At 37.8% G+C, this 20,529-nt stretch overlaps 1 protein-coding gene across 1 annotated transcript in view; it reads right to left on the minus strand.

Moving 5' to 3' along the window:
• Window positions 1-897: 897 nt before the first annotated feature.
• The window catches only part of LOC113230142 (solute carrier organic anion transporter family member 3A1), a 50,085-nt gene continuing 30,453 nt past the window's right edge, over window positions 898-20,529 (minus strand). Inside the window, exons 3-17 of the mRNA XM_026463926.1 lie at window positions 16,098-16,226; window positions 13,093-13,260; window positions 12,860-12,995; window positions 12,540-12,756; window positions 12,268-12,464; window positions 12,045-12,186; window positions 6,568-6,675; window positions 6,127-6,357; window positions 5,876-6,040; window positions 5,433-5,634; window positions 5,117-5,286; window positions 2,589-2,835; window positions 2,168-2,359; window positions 1,910-2,061; window positions 898-1,824 (exon numbers count right to left, since the gene is read on the minus strand). Of these exons, the coding sequence (XP_026319711.1) occupies window positions 1,169-1,824; window positions 1,910-2,061; window positions 2,168-2,359; window positions 2,589-2,835; window positions 5,117-5,286; window positions 5,433-5,634; window positions 5,876-6,040; window positions 6,127-6,357; window positions 6,568-6,675; window positions 12,045-12,186; window positions 12,268-12,464; window positions 12,540-12,756; window positions 12,860-12,995; window positions 13,093-13,260; window positions 16,098-16,168 (3,054 nt within the window). The 5' untranslated portion in view covers window positions 16,169-16,226 and the 3' untranslated portion in view covers window positions 898-1,168. The remainder of the gene's footprint in view (window positions 1,825-1,909; window positions 2,062-2,167; window positions 2,360-2,588; window positions 2,836-5,116; window positions 5,287-5,432; window positions 5,635-5,875; window positions 6,041-6,126; window positions 6,358-6,567; window positions 6,676-12,044; window positions 12,187-12,267; window positions 12,465-12,539; window positions 12,757-12,859; window positions 12,996-13,092; window positions 13,261-16,097; window positions 16,227-20,529) is intronic.

Below are 20,529 nucleotides of genomic sequence, written 5' to 3' on the forward strand. Positions count from 1 at the left end.
ATGTTTTAGATAGTAATTGAGGTCTTACATCGAAACACCAGCCGAAGAATTGACAAATTTAGTGAATCACCAAAATTAGTTCATGATTATAGTTGTGATTTGAAACAAACCATTGAAAATGTGTGAAATTAGACAACGTACATACTAAAACATTGGAACTAGAAAAATAACTCAAAAATATAAAGGATAAAATAAACTAAAAATATCAACAAAACCCAATCACAAAATTTACTACATAAACGTCATCATTACACACATTCCAGTCACAAAACAGGATTTTGTTACTGTTTGAGATCATAATAAATACAAGAACTTTTATATACACATGTATGCAACAATTGCTAATTTTTTCTATTTCTTGTGCTTTGTTTAATAAAAACGAAGAATAGTTACACTACAGGAATGTTTTATGACTATGTATGGTTTTTTGCTGTGCCACATGATAAAAGTTTGTATATGTGCAATAATAGAATTTTACGTGCATGAAGAATTTCATATCTACATCAGAGAAATGAAGAATTTATGATTATTCTGTGGCACTTTTATTAGGCTTTGTTCTGTGATAAGTCACTTCAGTCTATCAAAGTGATATCTATATCTAACCTTCTTCATACTTATAACTTGTGATACTTTGTGAAAAAATTTTATATACACATTCAAGAGACCTAATGAGCCACATGCCATTGCAGTAAGTTTTTTGATCGTACTGTATTATTAGGCAGATTTTTTCAATAGCTGATAAGTACAACACAGATTTATTTATTCAGGGTTCAAGCGATTTCATTGCTCTGTCCCGGAAAAAGGGCCTGAAGACTCTTATAAGAATTACTTATTCACTTCAAATGTAGATACAATAACTTAACGGGTGTTGTTTGTGTAATCTCATTGATTGGAGTGTGCAATTTCATAGGTAGCTAAATTCTTTCCGATTTTATCAAAGCATCAAATCTACTTTTAAGATATGGTTTAAATCACTCATTCATTTTCTATTTCTAGTTTCAACAAGTCTCGTAACCAAACTAAATAATAAATTTCACTAATGGTTCATTTCACTCAGCCGCACAAGTCACGAGCTGACGTTGAGTGGCAGTGGCCAGTACTAGCGACTTGAGATTCAGAAGACTCGCCTACACGTCACGCACTCCTCTCGGTCGGCGCCACCACAGCTTCAGATACGCGGGTCGAGCGGCACCGAAGCCAACTGGTCGACGCTGCGACCTTTCTGGATCTGCAAGCTCAGCTCGTTCGGTTCCATGGTGATGTGGTGCGAGGATGTCCGCTTGTGCTTCGACTCCGGCGGCTTGAAGTCCTTGGAGCCGGTGCGGCGGTGGCGGAGCACCCCGCCGCCCTCGATGAGCCGCTTGCTCTCCTCGTCCACGCATTTGGTGAGCGGCAGCACCGTGAGGTCGAGGTTCTCCATGCTCTTGAGCGCGAGGTGCTTGAGCTGCTCCAGGCTGAGGTCGCGCGACCCCGAGCGGGAGTGGTTCTTGAAGTCGCGCGAGCCGCTGCGCGAGTGCGCGGCGAAGTCGCGGCTGGCCGAGCGCGGCGCGCTCGATCGCCGCTCGTCGTCCAGCGACAGCTGCCGCGTGTGCGCCTCCAGTTGGATGGTCTTGGAGTCATTGCGCAGGTGGCGCGACGCCACGAGCACGCGCGAATTCCTACCGCGCTGCGACTCTTGCGATTCAGTGCGCTGCAGCTTGGACCGGTCGTGCGCCGCGTCCTGCGTTGGCGCTTCCATGGGCGTCGTGATGGCCGAGCTCTGGCCTGACGTCACGCCCGATCGGAACCCGCTCGCATTGTCCGCTGAAGGCATCTCCTCGAACACTAAAAATATAAGATTAAGTCATCAACAGTCTTCTACAATGTTAGGCTGTAGCTCTATCGATTCGCTAATTCTATCCCGACTTACGTTTGTCAAGACTGATAATGGAACCGGCGATATCCTTGTGAGGATCGAGTGGCGGTACAGTTTCGAGATTTTTTCGGCGCCGCACCAGCCACCAATCCGCCAGAAAGATGCCCAATGCCACTATTTTTATGCCACCGCATAAGCCGACGTATCTAAAAAGATATAAAAAAATATTGAAAGATCTCGAAACTATAACGTTATTTCTACATTAGAATGACCTACATTTCGTCCATATTGTAAGAAAGGTAAAAGAAATACCTAAATCGAAACTGTTCAATGTCATAGAGGAGACATCGGCCGCCCTTTTCGCCACCGCAAGACTGCTTCCAGAGGATGCAAGTGGAGTCGATGAGGTTACCGAAAAGGATCGGTGCGGGGATATAGCCGAATAGACGGAATATCACGAACTGCATGCCCAGCGCGAACGATCGTTCCTCCTCGCTTACAGATCTGAAATTTTAAGATTTGTGTCATTAACACTGAAATTAGTGTCGAACTTTATTTCTATGTATTTATTTACGTGACGTAATGTAATGGAAAACTTTAAAATCGCAATTTATAACGGAGGACAAATTACGGGATGCTTCTTTTTGCTTTCCCTACTACTACTTTGGTACCCTTTCCATACAAGCTCGATATTCTCATGAATTAACTATAGGTGTATAGGAATCAAACCAACCTCAGTACAATCATGAGTAGTGGCATCTGTGTCACGGCCACTACGAAGGTCATGAAAAAGAGCAGTACGAGGAAGGGAAAGATTGTGGTACATGGCGGGTTGCAAGCGCCAGCCGTGGCCACCGGCACGACCGTCACCTCGCCGAAATCGCGCGCCACGGCCCCTGCGCCTGCGGTCAGCGCCGACGCGGATGCGCCCGCCACCACTGCGCTGCTCAAGCTCATGTCTCGGATGTTCTCGTGCACACCTGGTGTAGAAACTCCTTATATCATTTCAAAGCGAACATAAGAACCTTTGCCGACGACGCACAGATGACGCGCGCGTTAACGCGATTCAAACGCGATACAGTTGCAGCGAGTAAATTTTTGCTCACGTTCACAAATTAAGCGGCGCCATAAACGCGCGTCATCTGTGCACATACGCGCCGCAGACGCGCTGTAGTCGCGTGTATGTATCGCGGATTTGATACAAATTTTAGTTTTGGTAATTTCAGTTACTTGTTGAAATGAAGCAACTAAAAAATAACGGCGTTTTTTAAAAAAATATCCTAAAATAGATTTAAGAGAAATCACTTAGTAACTGTACTAAATTATTATTGTTCGTTTTTGGGTGTTCATTTTGCATACATTGCACTAGATACGAAATGTAAACAAGATACAAAATCACAGCAAAAGTAGTCTCCATTATGAAATTGTAAGTGAAAACTCCAGCGGAGTATATAAGCTTTTTGTTTGCAATGCGATGTTTGCGTGCGTTTGAATCAATTCAAACACGCGTAAAACGCGATACAGACTAACTTCACACGCGTTTCTCGCGTGCATAGGCTCTAATATATGGGATATATTTATTGACGCCCCTTAATGCGCACAAAAAAAAGATCTATTTTAATATAACTCGATTATTTTTTGTAGAGAAAACATAACAAACAATAAAATAAAAATACTCAAAAAAAAATTATTTCATTTACGACATAAAAACATAAGGTTATTTATGTCCACCGTTTTCGTCATACATTTTTTCGAAATAAATGGATTTATTTCGACAAAATGTCGTGCGCCTTGTTGAAAGCAACACGCCTGTTGTTGAGTAAAGTTGCAGTGCTATGTAAAGCTTTAAATCGCAAAGATCTGAGGGGTTCTTCCACTGCGACCGTCATCCTGAGATGTAAGTTGACAAGTCCCATGTGCCTGTAACTTCACCAGCACCTTTACTCTTCCCTTAGCCGGAACGCAGTAATTTACTAACAGTACTAATTGGCTGCAGAAATAGGTAAGGTGGCAGTATTTCCCTGGACGTACACTTTCACAAGGAGCCTACTTCTACTAAAAAGTTATGTTAACGTAATATAGTATTTAATGTCCGTCCTATTTATGGCAACTCTTTAATGGTGTTTTTGTATTTGCGATTATTCTGTGGTGGTTTTGCAACTGGTGTGATGTCAGTGGTTTACTTTGAGATTGCCTTAGGTCAGGTTTATTCATAGAGTGCGCACCTTTTGTTTGTGGCTATCCCAGAGACGATGTAATTTGCTATCTAACCCGTATCATCTTTAAAATAGAAGCGCAGCTGCAGCGCCAGCTGCCACAGTCGCGCCACTTTTGCAGATTAGATATTGTATGAAAATTAGTGCACCACTGCAACTGCAGCGCCAACGACGCGCCACTTCCAGCGCTTCTTGTAAGCGTCTAATTTGAAGGCGTCCTAAGTATTTGTTAAAGAGTATATCTATATATCAGTTTAACTACATACGTCTCTATGTCATTGCGAATAGCTAACATGACAAAATTTAAACAACCTTCATTTTAATGTGATTAGATTACTTATTATTTTAGACGTTATATCAGTTTGACTAATTAAATTGCATGTTTCTAAGCAGGAAAAAATATATTCGTAATTCCATGCCTAAACATAAATAATTGTCAATTTTTGTAATATTTTTTGTTATTTATAAACACTTATTTCGCATACGTTGTACTATCGGCGTTCCGGATTGGCTGGATAAAACGGCAAAAGGAAAATGCTAAATTCAATTGAAGCAGGTTACTTCTTAGTTGGAATGGTACGATGAAATATAAAGAGGACTTTCACTGTATTTATAGTTCAGAGTATGAATCGCTTTAAAATCTGGTCTTATTTTATGCTTATCTCGTTATTTGCATACGTATAGGTATGTAAAGCTTTTTTATTTTATAATACTAAGTGATGGGACGAACATGTCTGGTGGTAAATGACACACACGCCTATCCATAACAGTTGCAGTGCCACTGAGAGCTTTCGCAATCGCAAAGATCTGAGGTGTACTGCAACTGCGCCTGTCACCCTGAGACATTAGTTGACAAGTCCTATGTGCCTGTAATTTCACTAGCACCTTTAACCTTCTAAACCCGACCGCAGTAATGCTCACATTACTGCTTGGTGGCAGAAATAGGTAAGGTGGCAGTAGTTCCCTGGACGAAGTATTTCACACGGAGCTCTACTAAAAAAAGCTATTTATAGACACAAGAAATATAAGTATAAAAAATGCTCACATGCACAATTAGTGAAGTTGGACCTAGAAGAAAAGGCGGCACAGCCAGCGTGGCATGGCGAGAAATAAGTGAGGCCGTTGTTCCCGCACACTGGTTCCATGTCCGTCTCAGTGCAGAGGCAGTTGAAGTTGCACGCAGCCGTCAGGTTCACTTTAAACGGCTCCAAGTTGCTATTGACAAAACTACGGATTAGTAAATGCTCTATCTATAAGAGATTATGTGTAAACACTTTTAATGCTCAGAGATTACGACTGTTTTTAAATTTTGGTGTTTGTAAATTAAACGTCCAGTCCACGAATAACAGAAAGAAGCTCACCTGTTATTAGTGTAAGGAATGGTGGTTCCAGCCATTTTAATGTTATCGCAGCCTAGGAAAAAGAGCAATGCGTAGCAAGATAGGCAGATGGTGTTAGAAATGAGAACGAATTGCACGGCCCCCTTCGGCCGCAGTTCGAGTCGCTTCAAGAGGCAGCCACCCATGAAAATTCCAATACACGCGCCCGGTATCGCCACTGATCCTGTAAATGGTAAAATATTAAAATTAACATAAAACGGATTTCGAAAAAGATTTTAGCTATGATCGAAGTTTACAATTCTTTACAGGCGTAAGGACGGATAAGCAAGTGGCAGGTGGGCAATTTATTTTTATTATATTTATAACATTGTCCGAATGAATAACTTTTTCTTGAATCTAAAAACGGTAAAAGCATCATAAATTTGGTTACTGGGTAAATAATCGCTGTGTAATCGGTTAGATACCTGTGAAGACGCTAGCCTGACTTTTGCCAAGGCTAAACTGTGTCTCAAGGTACTTGGGCAAGAACACGACGAAGCCAGACACTATCATGAGCTCCATGCAGGCACCGAGACATGTTACTACGTACACTGGATTTTTGAGCAGGCGCCACATTGAAACTGGTATATCTGAGGGTAAAACATTAGAAGAGTTAGACATGTATCTTTGCACACAAAACGTATTAGCTATTGATATCAATTATTAGCGGATTTACCTTTGATATCTTTCCCATATCCCGTATCTTTGATTTCTGTCTGTGGTTTGGGCGCTTTTGCTGTACCAGACCCGCTGGCAGCCGCTGCTTTTTCTACAAGTCTTATTTTCTCCTTTTCTCGCACAAGAACTTTTGGGAACGAGAAGAATGGAATAGCCACCAGAATAAGCAGTAATCCACATAATAGAAAACCGCCCCACCACATTCCGACCCATCGATGGTCGCCAGGGTCTGTAATATAAAAAAGGTAAATAAATAATTCAGAGTTAATGAACAGCGGTGTCGTGATCGTGACCCCATGTTGGATAAAAACGCAACATGGTCAGCATGAACCGTCATATAAACGTTTCGTGCTCCATTGTACCTTCCTTGAAATTTTCATTACAAATTCTTTGTGCCTGATGCGGAACGTATAGACAGTTACAATTGTTTTTGACTCACCTATAGATATAATAGTACCAGAAAAGGAATCCATGTGGAAAGACAGCAAATAAGCACCGAGAAGGAAACCCAGGACCGGGCCGAACGCGGCCATACTGTACATGCATCCTAAAAATAACAAAAATAATATCAATGTTTGGCTTGACAAACACACATTTATTCATGTCTACTGATTTGTTTATGAACCTTCGCAATACGTATATTCACATTTATAGTGGTAAACGAATGATAATAGTTTTGTAACGAATATTCATGAATATTTCTTAAGTTATACGAATCGCAGTCAATGAAGGAATTATAGCGTTGGTGCAATCACGATTTTAAATTCTGATAGAACCATAAAATTGGATTTTCTCCATCAAATGTATAACGGAAATTTTACATCAGATGCTGCGCCGTTCCCAATTTATTACACTCCACAGAGATTTATGGAATTTGATGTGTCTATTGGTATCCATCTCTGTTTTAAAGAAATACATTTTTCGATCGCCACGGATTTGGGTGTGGGTGCACGCGACCTGTCATCTAAACCTCTGTTGTTTGGTTTGTGGTTCTGACTAAAGAAATGGCTGCATGCAGTATTAGTAAGCCGCCAACATTGCGGGTCGAAACTAGGTCAATTCCGTTTGGTACGCCGACAAATGAGCACGAATTTCGTGGCAAATATCAATGACTTATGATTTGCCAAACGCGACTCGCGTGAGAAACCATATTCTGTCCCATTAATTTGGTCCATTTACGTGATTGTTATCTCAAATCCATTGTTTCGAAGTCGATTTGCGAGATTCTCATGGTCATTAAACTATAAAACACAAAAAAATTACTGTATAGGCAACTAACTTATTTGGACCCAAACCTGACAAAAGAACAATTGTAAAGCATTTCATTATTAAAATGGATGTTATAAACTATTGTAGCCCCATGACGCGGATATTTGTTGAACAGTTATGAAGCATTGCGTGTTCCGTTTTTGTAAATTTTACATTTCTCTTCGTTCACAACTAAGTTGTGTTTGTGCCAGGTTTTCGATGCGGATTTGAAACTTTGTTGACCTTCAATTAACGATATTTTTTTACAATCGTAAACATAATAAATAAAGCACGACAATTTGAATACTTTAATGTGTGGAAAGGTACTTAGTGGTTCGTTGTTTGAAAGATCACAAGATTTTCAGATGCAAAGTGTTTTTATAATAAATCCAATGAAGAAAAAAATGTCTTCGAATTTTTAAGGCCGAAAGGAAGTGAAACCGGAGGGAACCTGTCTGCAATGTAATAGAGGCCCTTCAGTACTCACTTGTAGAGGTTCCGCTTTGAGGGCCTTATTAAAATCTCTCGCCATTGACGGTGGACAGATACAACACCATTCAGACTACGATTATAAATCAAATAACAGGATTTTCATCTTTTACTCGGATTCTTTTACCAGATATAGCATTTGGGAGACCCGATTTCCTAAGAGCTCCTGTATCTATTTGATTCCCACCGGAGGCCTGCACCATGGAGTATTCATATCATCGCCTTACTTTCTCAAAATCGTGTCTTAAAGCACAAAGTTACAGAAATGCAACACATGGATTGCAAATACAAATTTTGCAGGCTGATTTCACATCACATTTCCTTCATATTCACTCACTACCTATTCTTAAAGTAATGCATCCAAATTAACACCCTTGATAAGAAACTTAAAATAAATATAAAATTTTGGCATCTCCTGAATAATCACTCTTTATAAGATACGAGTTAGAGAGTAAGGTAATACGCAGTTTTTTTTAAATTATGATTTAAAATTAAATGGATAAAACAACATAATGAAATTTGTATGACGGATAAAGGTCATACTCGTATAACTACTTCTCCTGGGGAGTTAAGGTCACCGTGGTGGACCATGACCAAACTGAATACCGTGTCCGTAGTGTAGATCAGTGCTGAGTAGTGGGATGTACATGAGTAGATATTGATCGCGATTCTTAACTAGTCAGATGCAAAACCATAGGATCCCAAACTTTTTGATTCCCCGCCCACAAAAAATAATTACGAATTTTTTACCTTATTATCACTAAAAATCACAAGGATAAAAAAATTGTGTATTTTTTTATTTTTCTTCTTTTTTATGATACCAAATGACGGGACGAACAAGTCGTGGGCCTGATGATAAGCGACACGCCTGTCCATAGCATTTGCAGTACCACTCAGTGCTTTAAATCACAAACAAAGATCAAACGAACTCTTTCACAAGGAGTTCTACTGCTACTAAAAATTCGTAGCGTAGTTTGTATAGATAATTTCGATCTTTTTTTCAAATGCGCTAGTACCCCTGGACAGCATCAACGCCCGAGGCAAATGCTACCGTGCTACCGTGGCCTCTACAGCCCCCCTAGAACTCTTCAGCGCGCACTGGGGGGGCGGTATCAAACAATTTGGGAAACTATGTGCAAAACAAGCAAGTTAATTAAGATTTTGTAAGAAGATTTAAAATGCCTAAAATTTTTAGGACATAAGGCTATCTTTACCGTAAAGACCAATGTTTAAAGTCGATGTGCAGAGTATAGTGTCCATGTCATAATATTTGTAATTTTTGCATGTAAAAGGAAAATGTATAGCAGAAATAAGATAAAACCTGTCAGTAATTTAATCTCACGTAGGCGAGACGTCAACATCCTGCAATTATAGAGATGTACTTGTACGGCTCCGACGTGTATGTATGCATTGAGTAGAAACAACGGACAGCATGTCGTTACTTAGTAACGTAGGAAAATCGATACGATTGACTTTATTATTTGACTCGGTGAGTGGTCTGTTAGTGTTTGTGAGAAAAAGTGCAAACATGGCTTTTGAAGAGCAATTTCTTTTGGATTACTGGGGGATTGTAGATCGGCAGAGGTGTAGGTCAAGGGCGCAGGCCTCCTTTGCGAGGGTGGCGAGCGCGCTGTAATAGTCGTTTTATTAACCGATTCTAGATTGTTCACGCATTGTAACACTCATCAAAAGAACGATTGAACGCCGAATAATTAAACGATTTTAGACGTAACAAAAGAAACTTGATGAATCAAGTTGTAGTTATTGTAATGTAAGCGAATAATTGTGACATTATTTCATATAGGAGTAACGATTTAGTAAATGTAGTTAATGAAGAATATAAATAAATGACCGAGGTTTGTGAGTCATTCCAGGGTGTACTAGTTAGCCTTATAGTTCAATACAAGTGTTTAATTGGTAAGTTTAGGTAACAAGAAAGCGTTTCGTCTATACGCCTCTGTAAATCGATCAAAAACTCATCAATCATCATTCTGCAATGGCATGTAGTGACTACTAGGTACTAAAATATTCAAGCACATGAAACTTACATTATAGATGCCGCGATTATGTGCAATTTGTTATACTAAAATGTGTTAATTTAAATTTTCGTAAAATCGTTAACGCTAAAGAAAAAGAAGACTAACGACAATCGTTTTTCTTATGTTATGAACGCTTTAAACATCGTTATTTGAATTTCGAAAAAAATAATATAACTATAATCGATTAATTAATGTAACATTAATTTTATAGTAGTTAAATTTCTTGTTATTTAGTTTAAAGCCATTTCAAGCTGACGGTTTTGTAGCCAAAGCTCAATAGAAAATAAAAAAATAAAACTACAATAATAATCCCAGACATTATTACAATGTTCGTGCGACCTTGAAACGCTCGTATTATGTATGATACATTTCTCGTGTGTCCTATAAAATTTGAAATTGAATTTGTAATGTATACACAGAAATCTAAATAAATTTGCCTATTTATTTAGATTACAGTGATTTTATATAATAATAATAGAAACAGCTGAGTTTCGACTATCGAGCGGTTACATCCTTAATAACGAGCATATTTTACTTATACTTTAATAGCGTTAAATTAAGAGCAGGAGAAATGGAAATGAGATCAATGCTTCGAAAGCAAATCAATTGCTCGTAATCATAACATAATATGTATAGATACTCGAGTATGAAAAAGTAACGTAGATACAACATGCACGTGGGGGACAACAACCTGATTCATTTATTAAATGGATCATGCAGTTTTACGGCTCTGCATCGGTGATTCAAACGTGCTGGAGCAATTACACAACACGAAGACTGCAAATAACAGATACGCATATTTATATGAGTGATGTTAGTTTTTACTATATAAGATATTATACCAGCACATTTAGCGGAACCATAAATAATGATAATATAAAATAAAATAGCAACGTGTATATTTAAATAAATAAGAATTAGACGTAAAGTAGCAATTAATTTGACATCTTTTAATATCAACTTAGTATAACCTTGCACATTTATTAAAAAATAATCAAAATAAAAAAAAAAATAGATTTCTGTGATAAAGCAAGCTGAAGATGGAACAAATAAAAATAGTATCAGTTTAACATTGAATAAATTAAACTATAATGAATTAAAAGCTTTTGCAACTACGAAATTGACAAGAACGCAAAACCGACCTCGAATCATTCGACAAAACTGTACTAGTTGGATTTTATTTAAATAAATTGATGAATGAATGATTTTTTTTTAATTAGAAAGAAAGAAAAAAAATTATCACAACCAGACTTTTGAAAAAGACACTGCAGTATTTTAGAGATTTTATTAGTGTTGTTGCACATACCTACTTCCTGAACTACGTTGAAGTTAAAATTTAAAATTATTTTGTTCATATACATACATTTATGATAAGGTATCACTGGTTTGCGATACAAAGGCCTAATTATCGTCAAAATCGTAGCTATGGACTAATTAAATAATATAGTTATTATAATACAATGGACAACGTAGATTTTTTAAAAGTATACGTGAAATGTTTAGAATTCACTGATATTTTTACGAAAAGTTATCCATTCGAATGCGGATGGATTGAAAAGATCGAAATAAAAACAGTACCCAAGTCGACTCTGATCACCTATGAAGCAAACTAATTTTTTTTATTTTTTTTTATTATGCCAAGTGACAGGACGCACAACTCGTGCGCCTGGTGGTAAGCGACACGCCTATCCATCCTATCTATAACAGTTGCAGTGTCACTCGAAGCTTTAAATCGTAAAGTACTTAGGGGCACTCCACTACGCCTGCTACTCTAAGGCATAATTTACGAGTCCCACGTGCCTGTAATTTCACCAGCACCCTTACCCTCCCAAACAGGAACGCATTAATGCTCACATTACTGCTTGGCGGCAGAAATTAGATTCTTACAGAAATTACTTCCTGGACGAACTCTTTCACGAGGAGCTCTATTGCTAAATAAAATTGTGCGTTTTTACTTGATCTCAATTTGAATACGGTACAGAACACGCATCGTATAACTTGAATAAATTCGATGAAGGCGTCTTTGCGGTTCACGAGGTGGACGCCAGAGCACGATAACAAAAACATGCAATATACGCAGGGTTCGAGAGAGGACGTTGGCTTTTTAAAACATTTTGAAAATTCATATCGGAGTACGTACCAATATACATGCTGGATGACTCAGGTCGAACGTGATCGTCGACGTATGTGGTACCCAAAGTCAGTAAAGGGGAACCTCCGCATCCAAGCAGCAATTGAGCTACCACGAACACCATCACTGGCATAAATGTACTTGGTGTACTCTGTTAAATGAAAGAAATTATTAGGAGAGTGTAGAGCTATTCGCAATTGTAAGTTACTTTGTTAGGTTTCTCGTGACTTACCTTGATGCAATTATCAGGCCTTAAGTTACTCGGCGGCAGACCCGGTAAGTTTCCCAAACTACTCATATCTCCTGGCAATCGCGTTATCCGACATATATTGTCATCAGATTTGTTATTTGCTAGCATTTCACTGTTTTGTTCAGCTATGAAGTGCGGCAAAACAAATACCAATGATCCAATACCCATTATCACCGCGCCTATAACAATAGAAATGGTCACGATCTATTTTTTATTTCGATTATAAACAAGTATTCAGAAAAAAAAGGTCTTACCGACAGCTATCCATACAGGTATATGCCTCCTGCTGCCGAGATAAGAGACAAAGATCACGGTGATAACATTGCCAATCTCGTAGCTGCTGGCTATAAGCCCCGAGAGACTCGAAGGGATTTCGAACCGTTTCTCAATTGTCGTGATCACAGAGTTAATATACCCGGAGCTTAATGCTTGTTGCAACGTCACCAGGAACGAAAGGAAAAATACAAATACCTGTAAGTTAAAGTTTGTTATTGATATAAAGTTAATTGAACAGTACAGGAAGACGTTCAGGTATTAATTTTCCCAACGGTAAATCTGTTAATCGACAACTTACTTTAATACTAGAAAATTTCTGGATTAATAGCGGTCTCCACGATAAGATACCGCAGTCTCTTGCGTCATGAGGAATGTCTAATATTTCTGGGTACATTTGTCGGGGTTTCTCTCGTTCCTTGTCCCGTTCGCGATCTCTGTAAGAACGCAGGAATCAGATAATCACGCAAATGAGGGAAATTAGAATGAGTAACTGAAGGAGTGTAAAAGGTTTACATCAGGAATGTGTGTTACCTGTCGCACATTCCAGATGAGGGATTCCGACTGTGGCATTTGATGGATTCTCGAGGGGGACGTGAGGGGTGGGCAGGCGTGCTGGGTCCAGCTACATCGTCGCCGGCGCCTTCCGTGCAGCCCGACTCCGCGTATAGTCCCGTCATAGCATACATTGACTCTTGTCTCCTGTTGATAATTTTGTTTAACATATTACACAGTTCATATTTCATAGGGATAAGTTGAGCTTATGAGGAGACCAAGAAAGTACAGTCAAGTGCACAACAAGCTGGACAAGCACTTTGGACCGTTCTTATCGCAAGCGGCAAGAGTTGAATTTCAATTTTAAGTATCAATCTTGACGTGATATTGACTATGTACTAACGTGTATTAATTTTTTATTGAAATGTCAAAAATATATGTACTTTAAGCTCCTGAATGAAATACAGTGTTCATGCGAATAATAATTAATTCTTACCACAGTAATCATGACCATATAGGTATTTAAATGACAGATATTAATTATTATAACAGCGGTTATGTTGAGTTTATTGTCTTGATAATTACAATGAAGGGAATATGATTAAAATTGTCTATCTCCAACGTGTTTACAAACAATTATAATCGTTTGGATGATACATGGCGTACATATCGTATCGACGAGGAAAATAGTACAAACAATGAAAATGAACTACCTTTCGAGCAAACCGTTGAGTTGATCAGATGTTTTTTCCAGCATGGTGTTTTAGTCACTGGTATAATTACGGTAAACAAATACAATTCAACAACAACACACAATGGTTTTGAGTCACCCCATTAGCACTTAGGCACAATGTATGCGATTTAATAGATTCTGTGCCTCTGTATCAAGATGGGCACGAAAAGCGCGTGCCTCAAACTAAGTGAGTGAAGATGTTAAAAGTAGGGCTTAGTCTGATGAGTGATATCAGAGGAAGGTGCGATTAGGTGCCAAGCGAATTTGGGCCATGCGTCGTACAACACCACTATCTAAGTTATCGTGACACGTGTTATCGGGTAGAGAGCGAGAGAGTTTACTATCGTTGTCTTTGATGTGAATCATAAAGTTAATTAGACTAAAGTTAGTCTCTTGTTGTCATACACCAAGCCTGAAAATTATCTTCAGGTAACGAGGTTTTTAAACTAAACTGATTAGTCAGTAATTTTTGCAGCTAATTAACATATATGTGCAGTTTGGCTTTACGTTGTAATGTTTAAAATACGTAGGTATAATTTGTAAAATAGGAAACTTGTTCAAATAATACTCAATAGCCATTTCAATAAGCCAGAAGTGTTACTTGTGTAGGTGTGCGAGAGAGGGGAGCGGCAAGTTGAGCAAATATTAAAACAACATAGTTAAATTGAAGTGAGTCAGCGGTCGAGGGTGGGTCAACCTTCAGTTTTTTCAAAGCGCTGTTATTTATTACTTAAGCAACGACAATAGCGATACGAGATAATAATATATTTATATATAATATATAATCTTTCATGCATCTTTCAAGAGCATTGCAGAGTGTCAAGTCGATAGATGTCCGATTTCTAATGAAACATTTCCTGTTTATTGTATTGTAAGGCAAAATAATCAAGATGTGTCATCAACTATTTTCAGAAAATGTTGCTTATTCATTATGTTACCGAAACCTGGGACTACAGTTTTTTTTAATAGACGATAAACTGTATTTGGAAGAAATCAACTCAGTTTGCCAAAAGTGTGAAAAGTTTTGTATAGGAGGACTTACAACTTTTTCCATCCCAATTCCACCCAATAACTCTTTATTATTTCCTGGCCCAATTTTAATTATCTTATCTTCAGTACTTTGTGTACTGCACGTACAGACACTTGTTTACGCATGGGAGCATGCAATGACGCAAGACTAGATACGCTACTCTATAGATCATTTAGGAAATATTCAAAATAAGGCCAGCAAGTTTTTGACCAAAATTTAATGGTCTACATTCTTAAAAACATGATAAAATTAAGATTATCACGGTTCAGTACTTCGCATAGCGTAATCCCAATTAAGATACCGCGAACAAAATTGATTAAAGCTATTGCTAAACAGAAACTGAGAATGACAGCTGTGACAGTGAAATGAACGAACATCGAAGACACGAATATAAAATATCGTGTGAGTACGTTCGATAGAGATTGACGAGGTTTTGCAGGCTACATGTCTGCTAACAAAGTAAACGAGTTATAAATACCGGTGTATAGGAAAACAAGGCCAATGCACTGAAGCATTGGTAAAGAAAAGCATTATCTTGTCTCAGCGAACAGATACCGGAGGTAGATGCCATCTACCTATGACCGCACAGACGGGTAAATGTATACAAGTAAATGTTATTATAAGCCAGATGTCGATCGAGAGTGAAGTCCAAACATCCTGGATGTAACGATCAAATAAAATCGACGACAGTAAATTTTATCAACAAATGTACATCATGGTGTTTTTTTACAATCTGTAGAAATATTATATTGCACAGATTTATATTCAAAGCTGACCAAAATGGAAAGTAAAAAGTGAACTCATTATTTTAATATACTAGGGTAGATAAGTGTAGCAAATGGGCATATAACAAATGGGTCGCGATAAATTCGTGTTCCTATGCTCTCGACTCATTTATCACTATTGAATGAAAACATTGTGTAATCGGCATTAAAAACTATACCTACATCCGTATTTCTAATATTACTATTCGTGAAAACCTACAGTTTGTTAAAGAAAGAGTAAAGACAAGGAGTAATTGCTCGCAAAATATTTAACAAGAAATCTGGACAAATACGAAACAATGTTCAAGTTACGCAACTATCTTGTCATTTTAAGCACCGATTCGTCGAATACTTCAAAGAGCCATATAAGATGAGCACAAATGGTCAAAGAAACATAATAATATAAAAATGTTCTCTTCTACAGGAGAAAAACAAGCGAAAATTTTTTTCTCTAAAAAGTGTTCTATAAAAGTTATTTGGATTAATATAAAATGGTGTGTTGGTTTTTAGAACAAACCTGTGTCCTTTCCTGTGTTGCGGCGCGGCGTTGGTGCCGCCCGCGTTTTGCTGGCGCTCTCCCTCCGTCATCTTGGATCAATGCGGACCTCACCGCTCGCCCATACCAGGCCACACGATGCTTCTCCACCTGCAAAAAACAGAAATAACCTATTTCACTTATTCTTACAAGGATCAAAAAGAAATAAAAAATATCGAGATCTTATAAAATCGCTCACGTGTCGTTAATTAGTCGGTATTACGTATACAATATTAGACGTGGTACTTTATCGTGAAATGTTAATATACTAGGTAAAATATAGGTTTCTTTAGTACATAATATTACGCCAATGAAAGTTTACATTAACTACCATAATGAAATCGAGTTTCCTTTACATACTTCCTATTATTTGTTGGAATAGCGGTTTTGCTTCGAGCACAATAACAACATATTTTTCTTTGTTGATCATCGAGCATGAGAAAATTATACGTGAAACAAATGTCACAAAACCATTTGCTTTTGTTTAGTGAAAGTGCATAGACATTTGAAGTTATGGTGAGATTCGCTAAATGCGAAGGCAAAGCCATTAATAATAATAAAAAGACAGTGCAGAAAATTAGTATAAGCTCAGAGAATGGACAAATATAAAATAATAAGTGGCTGTACTTCCATTTCAGATTTATAAGAAAACTCTTATCTAAGAATGGAATACATATTCAAAAGGAATTAATCCATACCTATATTGGAGGTAACTTCATATAGGTATTTATGGCATTTATGCGTAGATATTTAGTTGTAACGTACATTTGCGTAGGCACAGGCAACGTTTAAAGGAATCTAAAGACGAATAGAGAAAATGTATGAACATTATTGGCTCATGTATTACGCCCACGTTCGCGCACAGAGATATATCAGCTGTGTTCTCGTACTCATATACATTCCACACGATTGCTATTATTAAAATGTCATCTTCAGAAAGACAGCTCAGTCTATTGGAAAAGTCACAGATAAGTATATTGCGCATACTCGTAAACGTGCAAGCTCAACGACACGGTGGCATCGAGTGTAGGCGTCATTTGTCGATAAATGAATAACATGTATATTTTAACGATAATAATACAACGTCTTAACACAGCTGAGTTTTTCTTTGTAAAATATAGAGAGTGTGAAAAGTAAAATGCTGTTGACACACAAGGTCCGACTGAATGTCGTCCTGAGCTATACTAACTGCTGGTTAAGCTGTACAAACTTTGAAAGACTGAAATCTTTGTTGCTTATCATACTCAAATGAATCGTTTCTGAAAATAGAACAATGTGGCGCAGTACTTATTTTGGTCTCCAGAGCTACCCCCTACTGATCGACACCCAGCGCCGATTTACTTTTAATACCGACCAAATGTCAAACTCCTAGAATACATCAGTGCACACGCTTAATCTAAATTTAGATTACAAACTTCCATCAAAGCAAATTTACATAATTCTCTATGCAGATTCAACTGAATCTGTCATCGATTCACTAAATTTTCCTAGATTTGTAATCGATGATTGCGGTCAAACGGCATTTGTACAGTAAAGGCCACTTGGTTGTCTAACGGGGTAAAATATCGTGCGGTCATTGCTTCGCGTAGTGCAAAAAACTGAACGTTGCTACTGCGACACTTCGAAAAGGCGGTCTGGCTGGAGTGTACACACTATGTTCAACTTTAACGAGTTGAGGGTCGCTGTTACGAGCAGTTTTTAATTACACGTCGACTTTTAAAAGGTCTCTACACCTAAGTGAACGTTACAATTAATTGAACCGACTAAATTCAATACCATGGCAAGGTAAATTGAATGTACACTAGTATATACTAGTATGTATTACGTAGTATAAGAAAAATAATTTAATCTATAGTTTGTAATATATTTACGTCAGATTATATATATTCGGTGTTCAATATCATATGAAATATCGTTGCTGTTTTGTAGAATCAATTTTTCAGGGCGCTTGTTTTAGGTTTTAACGACTGTTTTAAAATATTTACGTCCTGTTTTAAAATTCAATTTTGGTTTTAGTTAAGTTTAAGTTTTAAAATTCGATTTAAGATAAATATTTTAAAATAGTCACAAAAAACTAAAACATGCATGCTCCCCTGAAAGTTTCCGAAATGGCGCTTTCGCCCCATCTTCAAAACACCGACAATATTATGTCATATAACCATCATAATATTTTGACGACAGCGGTGGCCCACCGATTTGCACTGTGGATGAGGAGGTTCCAGGTTCGATTCCCAGTAGGACCAATTTGGGAAATTAACTTTTCTAAATAGGTTCTCGTCTGGGTGTTCTGAGTGAGTGAGATCAGAGTGAAATCAGTTGCTCTGGTACTCATAGTACAGGGAATTCTCTAATTTCAGACCAGGCAATTAGAGTGATTGTCTGGCAAGAAAAAAAAACACTTAGGCGAGGTCGGTTTACATTGTTTCAAATAGTGAATGATGGATTTAGAAAGTATCAGGAATTTAAAGTTATTCAGATACTGTATTTTGTACTGTCTAGACTTTTTTTAATAAACTCAAGTGACGGGACGAACAAGTTGTGCGCCTGATGGTAAGCTACACGTCTGTCCATAACAGTTGCAGTGCCACTCAGAGCTTTCAATTGCAAAGATCTGAGGGGTACTGCCACTGCGCCTGTCACCCTGAGACATACGTTGACAAGTCCCATGTGCCTGTAATTTCACATTACAGTACACACAGTACAGTACATTATTGCTTTGCGGCAGAAATAGGTAAGGTAGAAGTAACTGTGATTCCCTGGACGAACTTATTGACTGCATTACTTCACGAAGTTTGAGAAGATAGTGGAGTACATCAGATATAAAGCTAAATACACCGTGAGGGTCGAGCGGTTGGAGTCCCGCCACAACGTGAATTTTAATTCGTTTGTGGTGAGAGTGCCGACCGAACATCTGTCGACCTTCGTGAAGGAAGAATTTTGGCCGAAAGTGTGGTTTTAAAATTTATTCATGTGCAATATTTTCCAACCTACATCCAGGTTAACAGAGTAGGTTGAAGAAATTGCTGTATAGCGTGCCCGCTAAACTGGCTATTCTAATTATATTCATAAATAAATGCGACCAGCACCTATATGCTGTCGTGGAGCACAGTTGGCACCATGGATTCAGATTTACATACGCGTCTGTCAAAACAAATCAGTTGTTTATTTTGGTGACACCATATAGTGTAGAAGGTTTCATTATCGTCGTGGTATTAAATCATGAGACCACAAGACATTCTAACGCTTGACAATATTCCAAGAAAGATTGATTTGTCATAAGTTGCGCTGGTTATGGCAAATTTAGGTTACGATCGCCAACCTGCAATCGGGTGCACAGGAGATATTATCATGTCCATATATGTAAATCTTAGCTTTAACATCCTAAATGAAATTCGTGAAAAAATTAAATACTTAAAAGTCGGCAGTTAGAAAGAAATAGCAATACCTGTTTGTGACGTTGCAAACTTAATGCCGCAACATAATAAAGGTGCGTATAGATTTGTTCAATTTCTGACGATCGTTATTATCACTTATTAGAAATCGATAAATATAAAGATTAAAATCGAAGAAATATGTAGACACCTACGCCTAATTCGAATTTCACGGTGGTTGTGTCTGTCTGTTGCTTACACATTTACTAGGTTTTGTTTGATGACACGTGTAGTTCGTTAAAAAAATCGAGCAAATCTATAGGAACATTAATGATCCTTACGCTGTAAAGGGAGGGAGCATACTCACATCGTTGGTTGAGATATCCATTGATTCATGCTCAATACATTTGAAACAATAAAAACTTTTGAGTCAAATGCCCTGTGTGAACAAAACGATGAGTAATAATGAGTGTGAGAAGGCGAAGCGCGTCTCACGGCTGTACACGTTTATAACTGTTTGCCTTATTAATGCTGAGACAATAAGTATAACCAGCCCCCGTAGCATGCCGCCGTGATAAAGCTATTATATCCGCATTTAGTTGTAAAATCGCGATTTTAAAATTTTATCACAATAGCTAACATGGTGATAACCGTGACGTCATAATTTTGTAACATAGCGAGCGTCTCGACCAATGGCTGCAAAAGAATATCGCAGTGCCAAACATGGCCGCAAGGTCACATCTGATTTGAAAACATTTTGATAGTTCTGCACAGTAATTTTATTAATGTAAGAAACAATAAAAACCAATAAATTTATATACATACATTATTGGAAAAGGTGAGGTGAACATTTTTAATACAGTTCAATACGTGAGAGTAATTACAAATACGTAAATAATAACTAATATAATGTAAATATGTAAAAACTGAAACTACAAAACTCGGGCCGGTATTTTTTTTTGTTGTTTTTGCAGCGATGATTAAACGACAAAGATACTAGTTATATACGCAATTTCATATCGTTATCCTTGTCCTTCAAAATG

This window comes from Hyposmocoma kahamanoa, unplaced genomic scaffold (assembly GCF_003589595.1).
Source record: "Hyposmocoma kahamanoa isolate Upper Pololo Valley unplaced genomic scaffold, ASM358959v1 63, whole genome shotgun sequence".
In the NCBI taxonomy this organism is placed as follows: Eukaryota; Metazoa; Arthropoda; class Insecta; order Lepidoptera; family Cosmopterigidae; genus Hyposmocoma; species Hyposmocoma kahamanoa.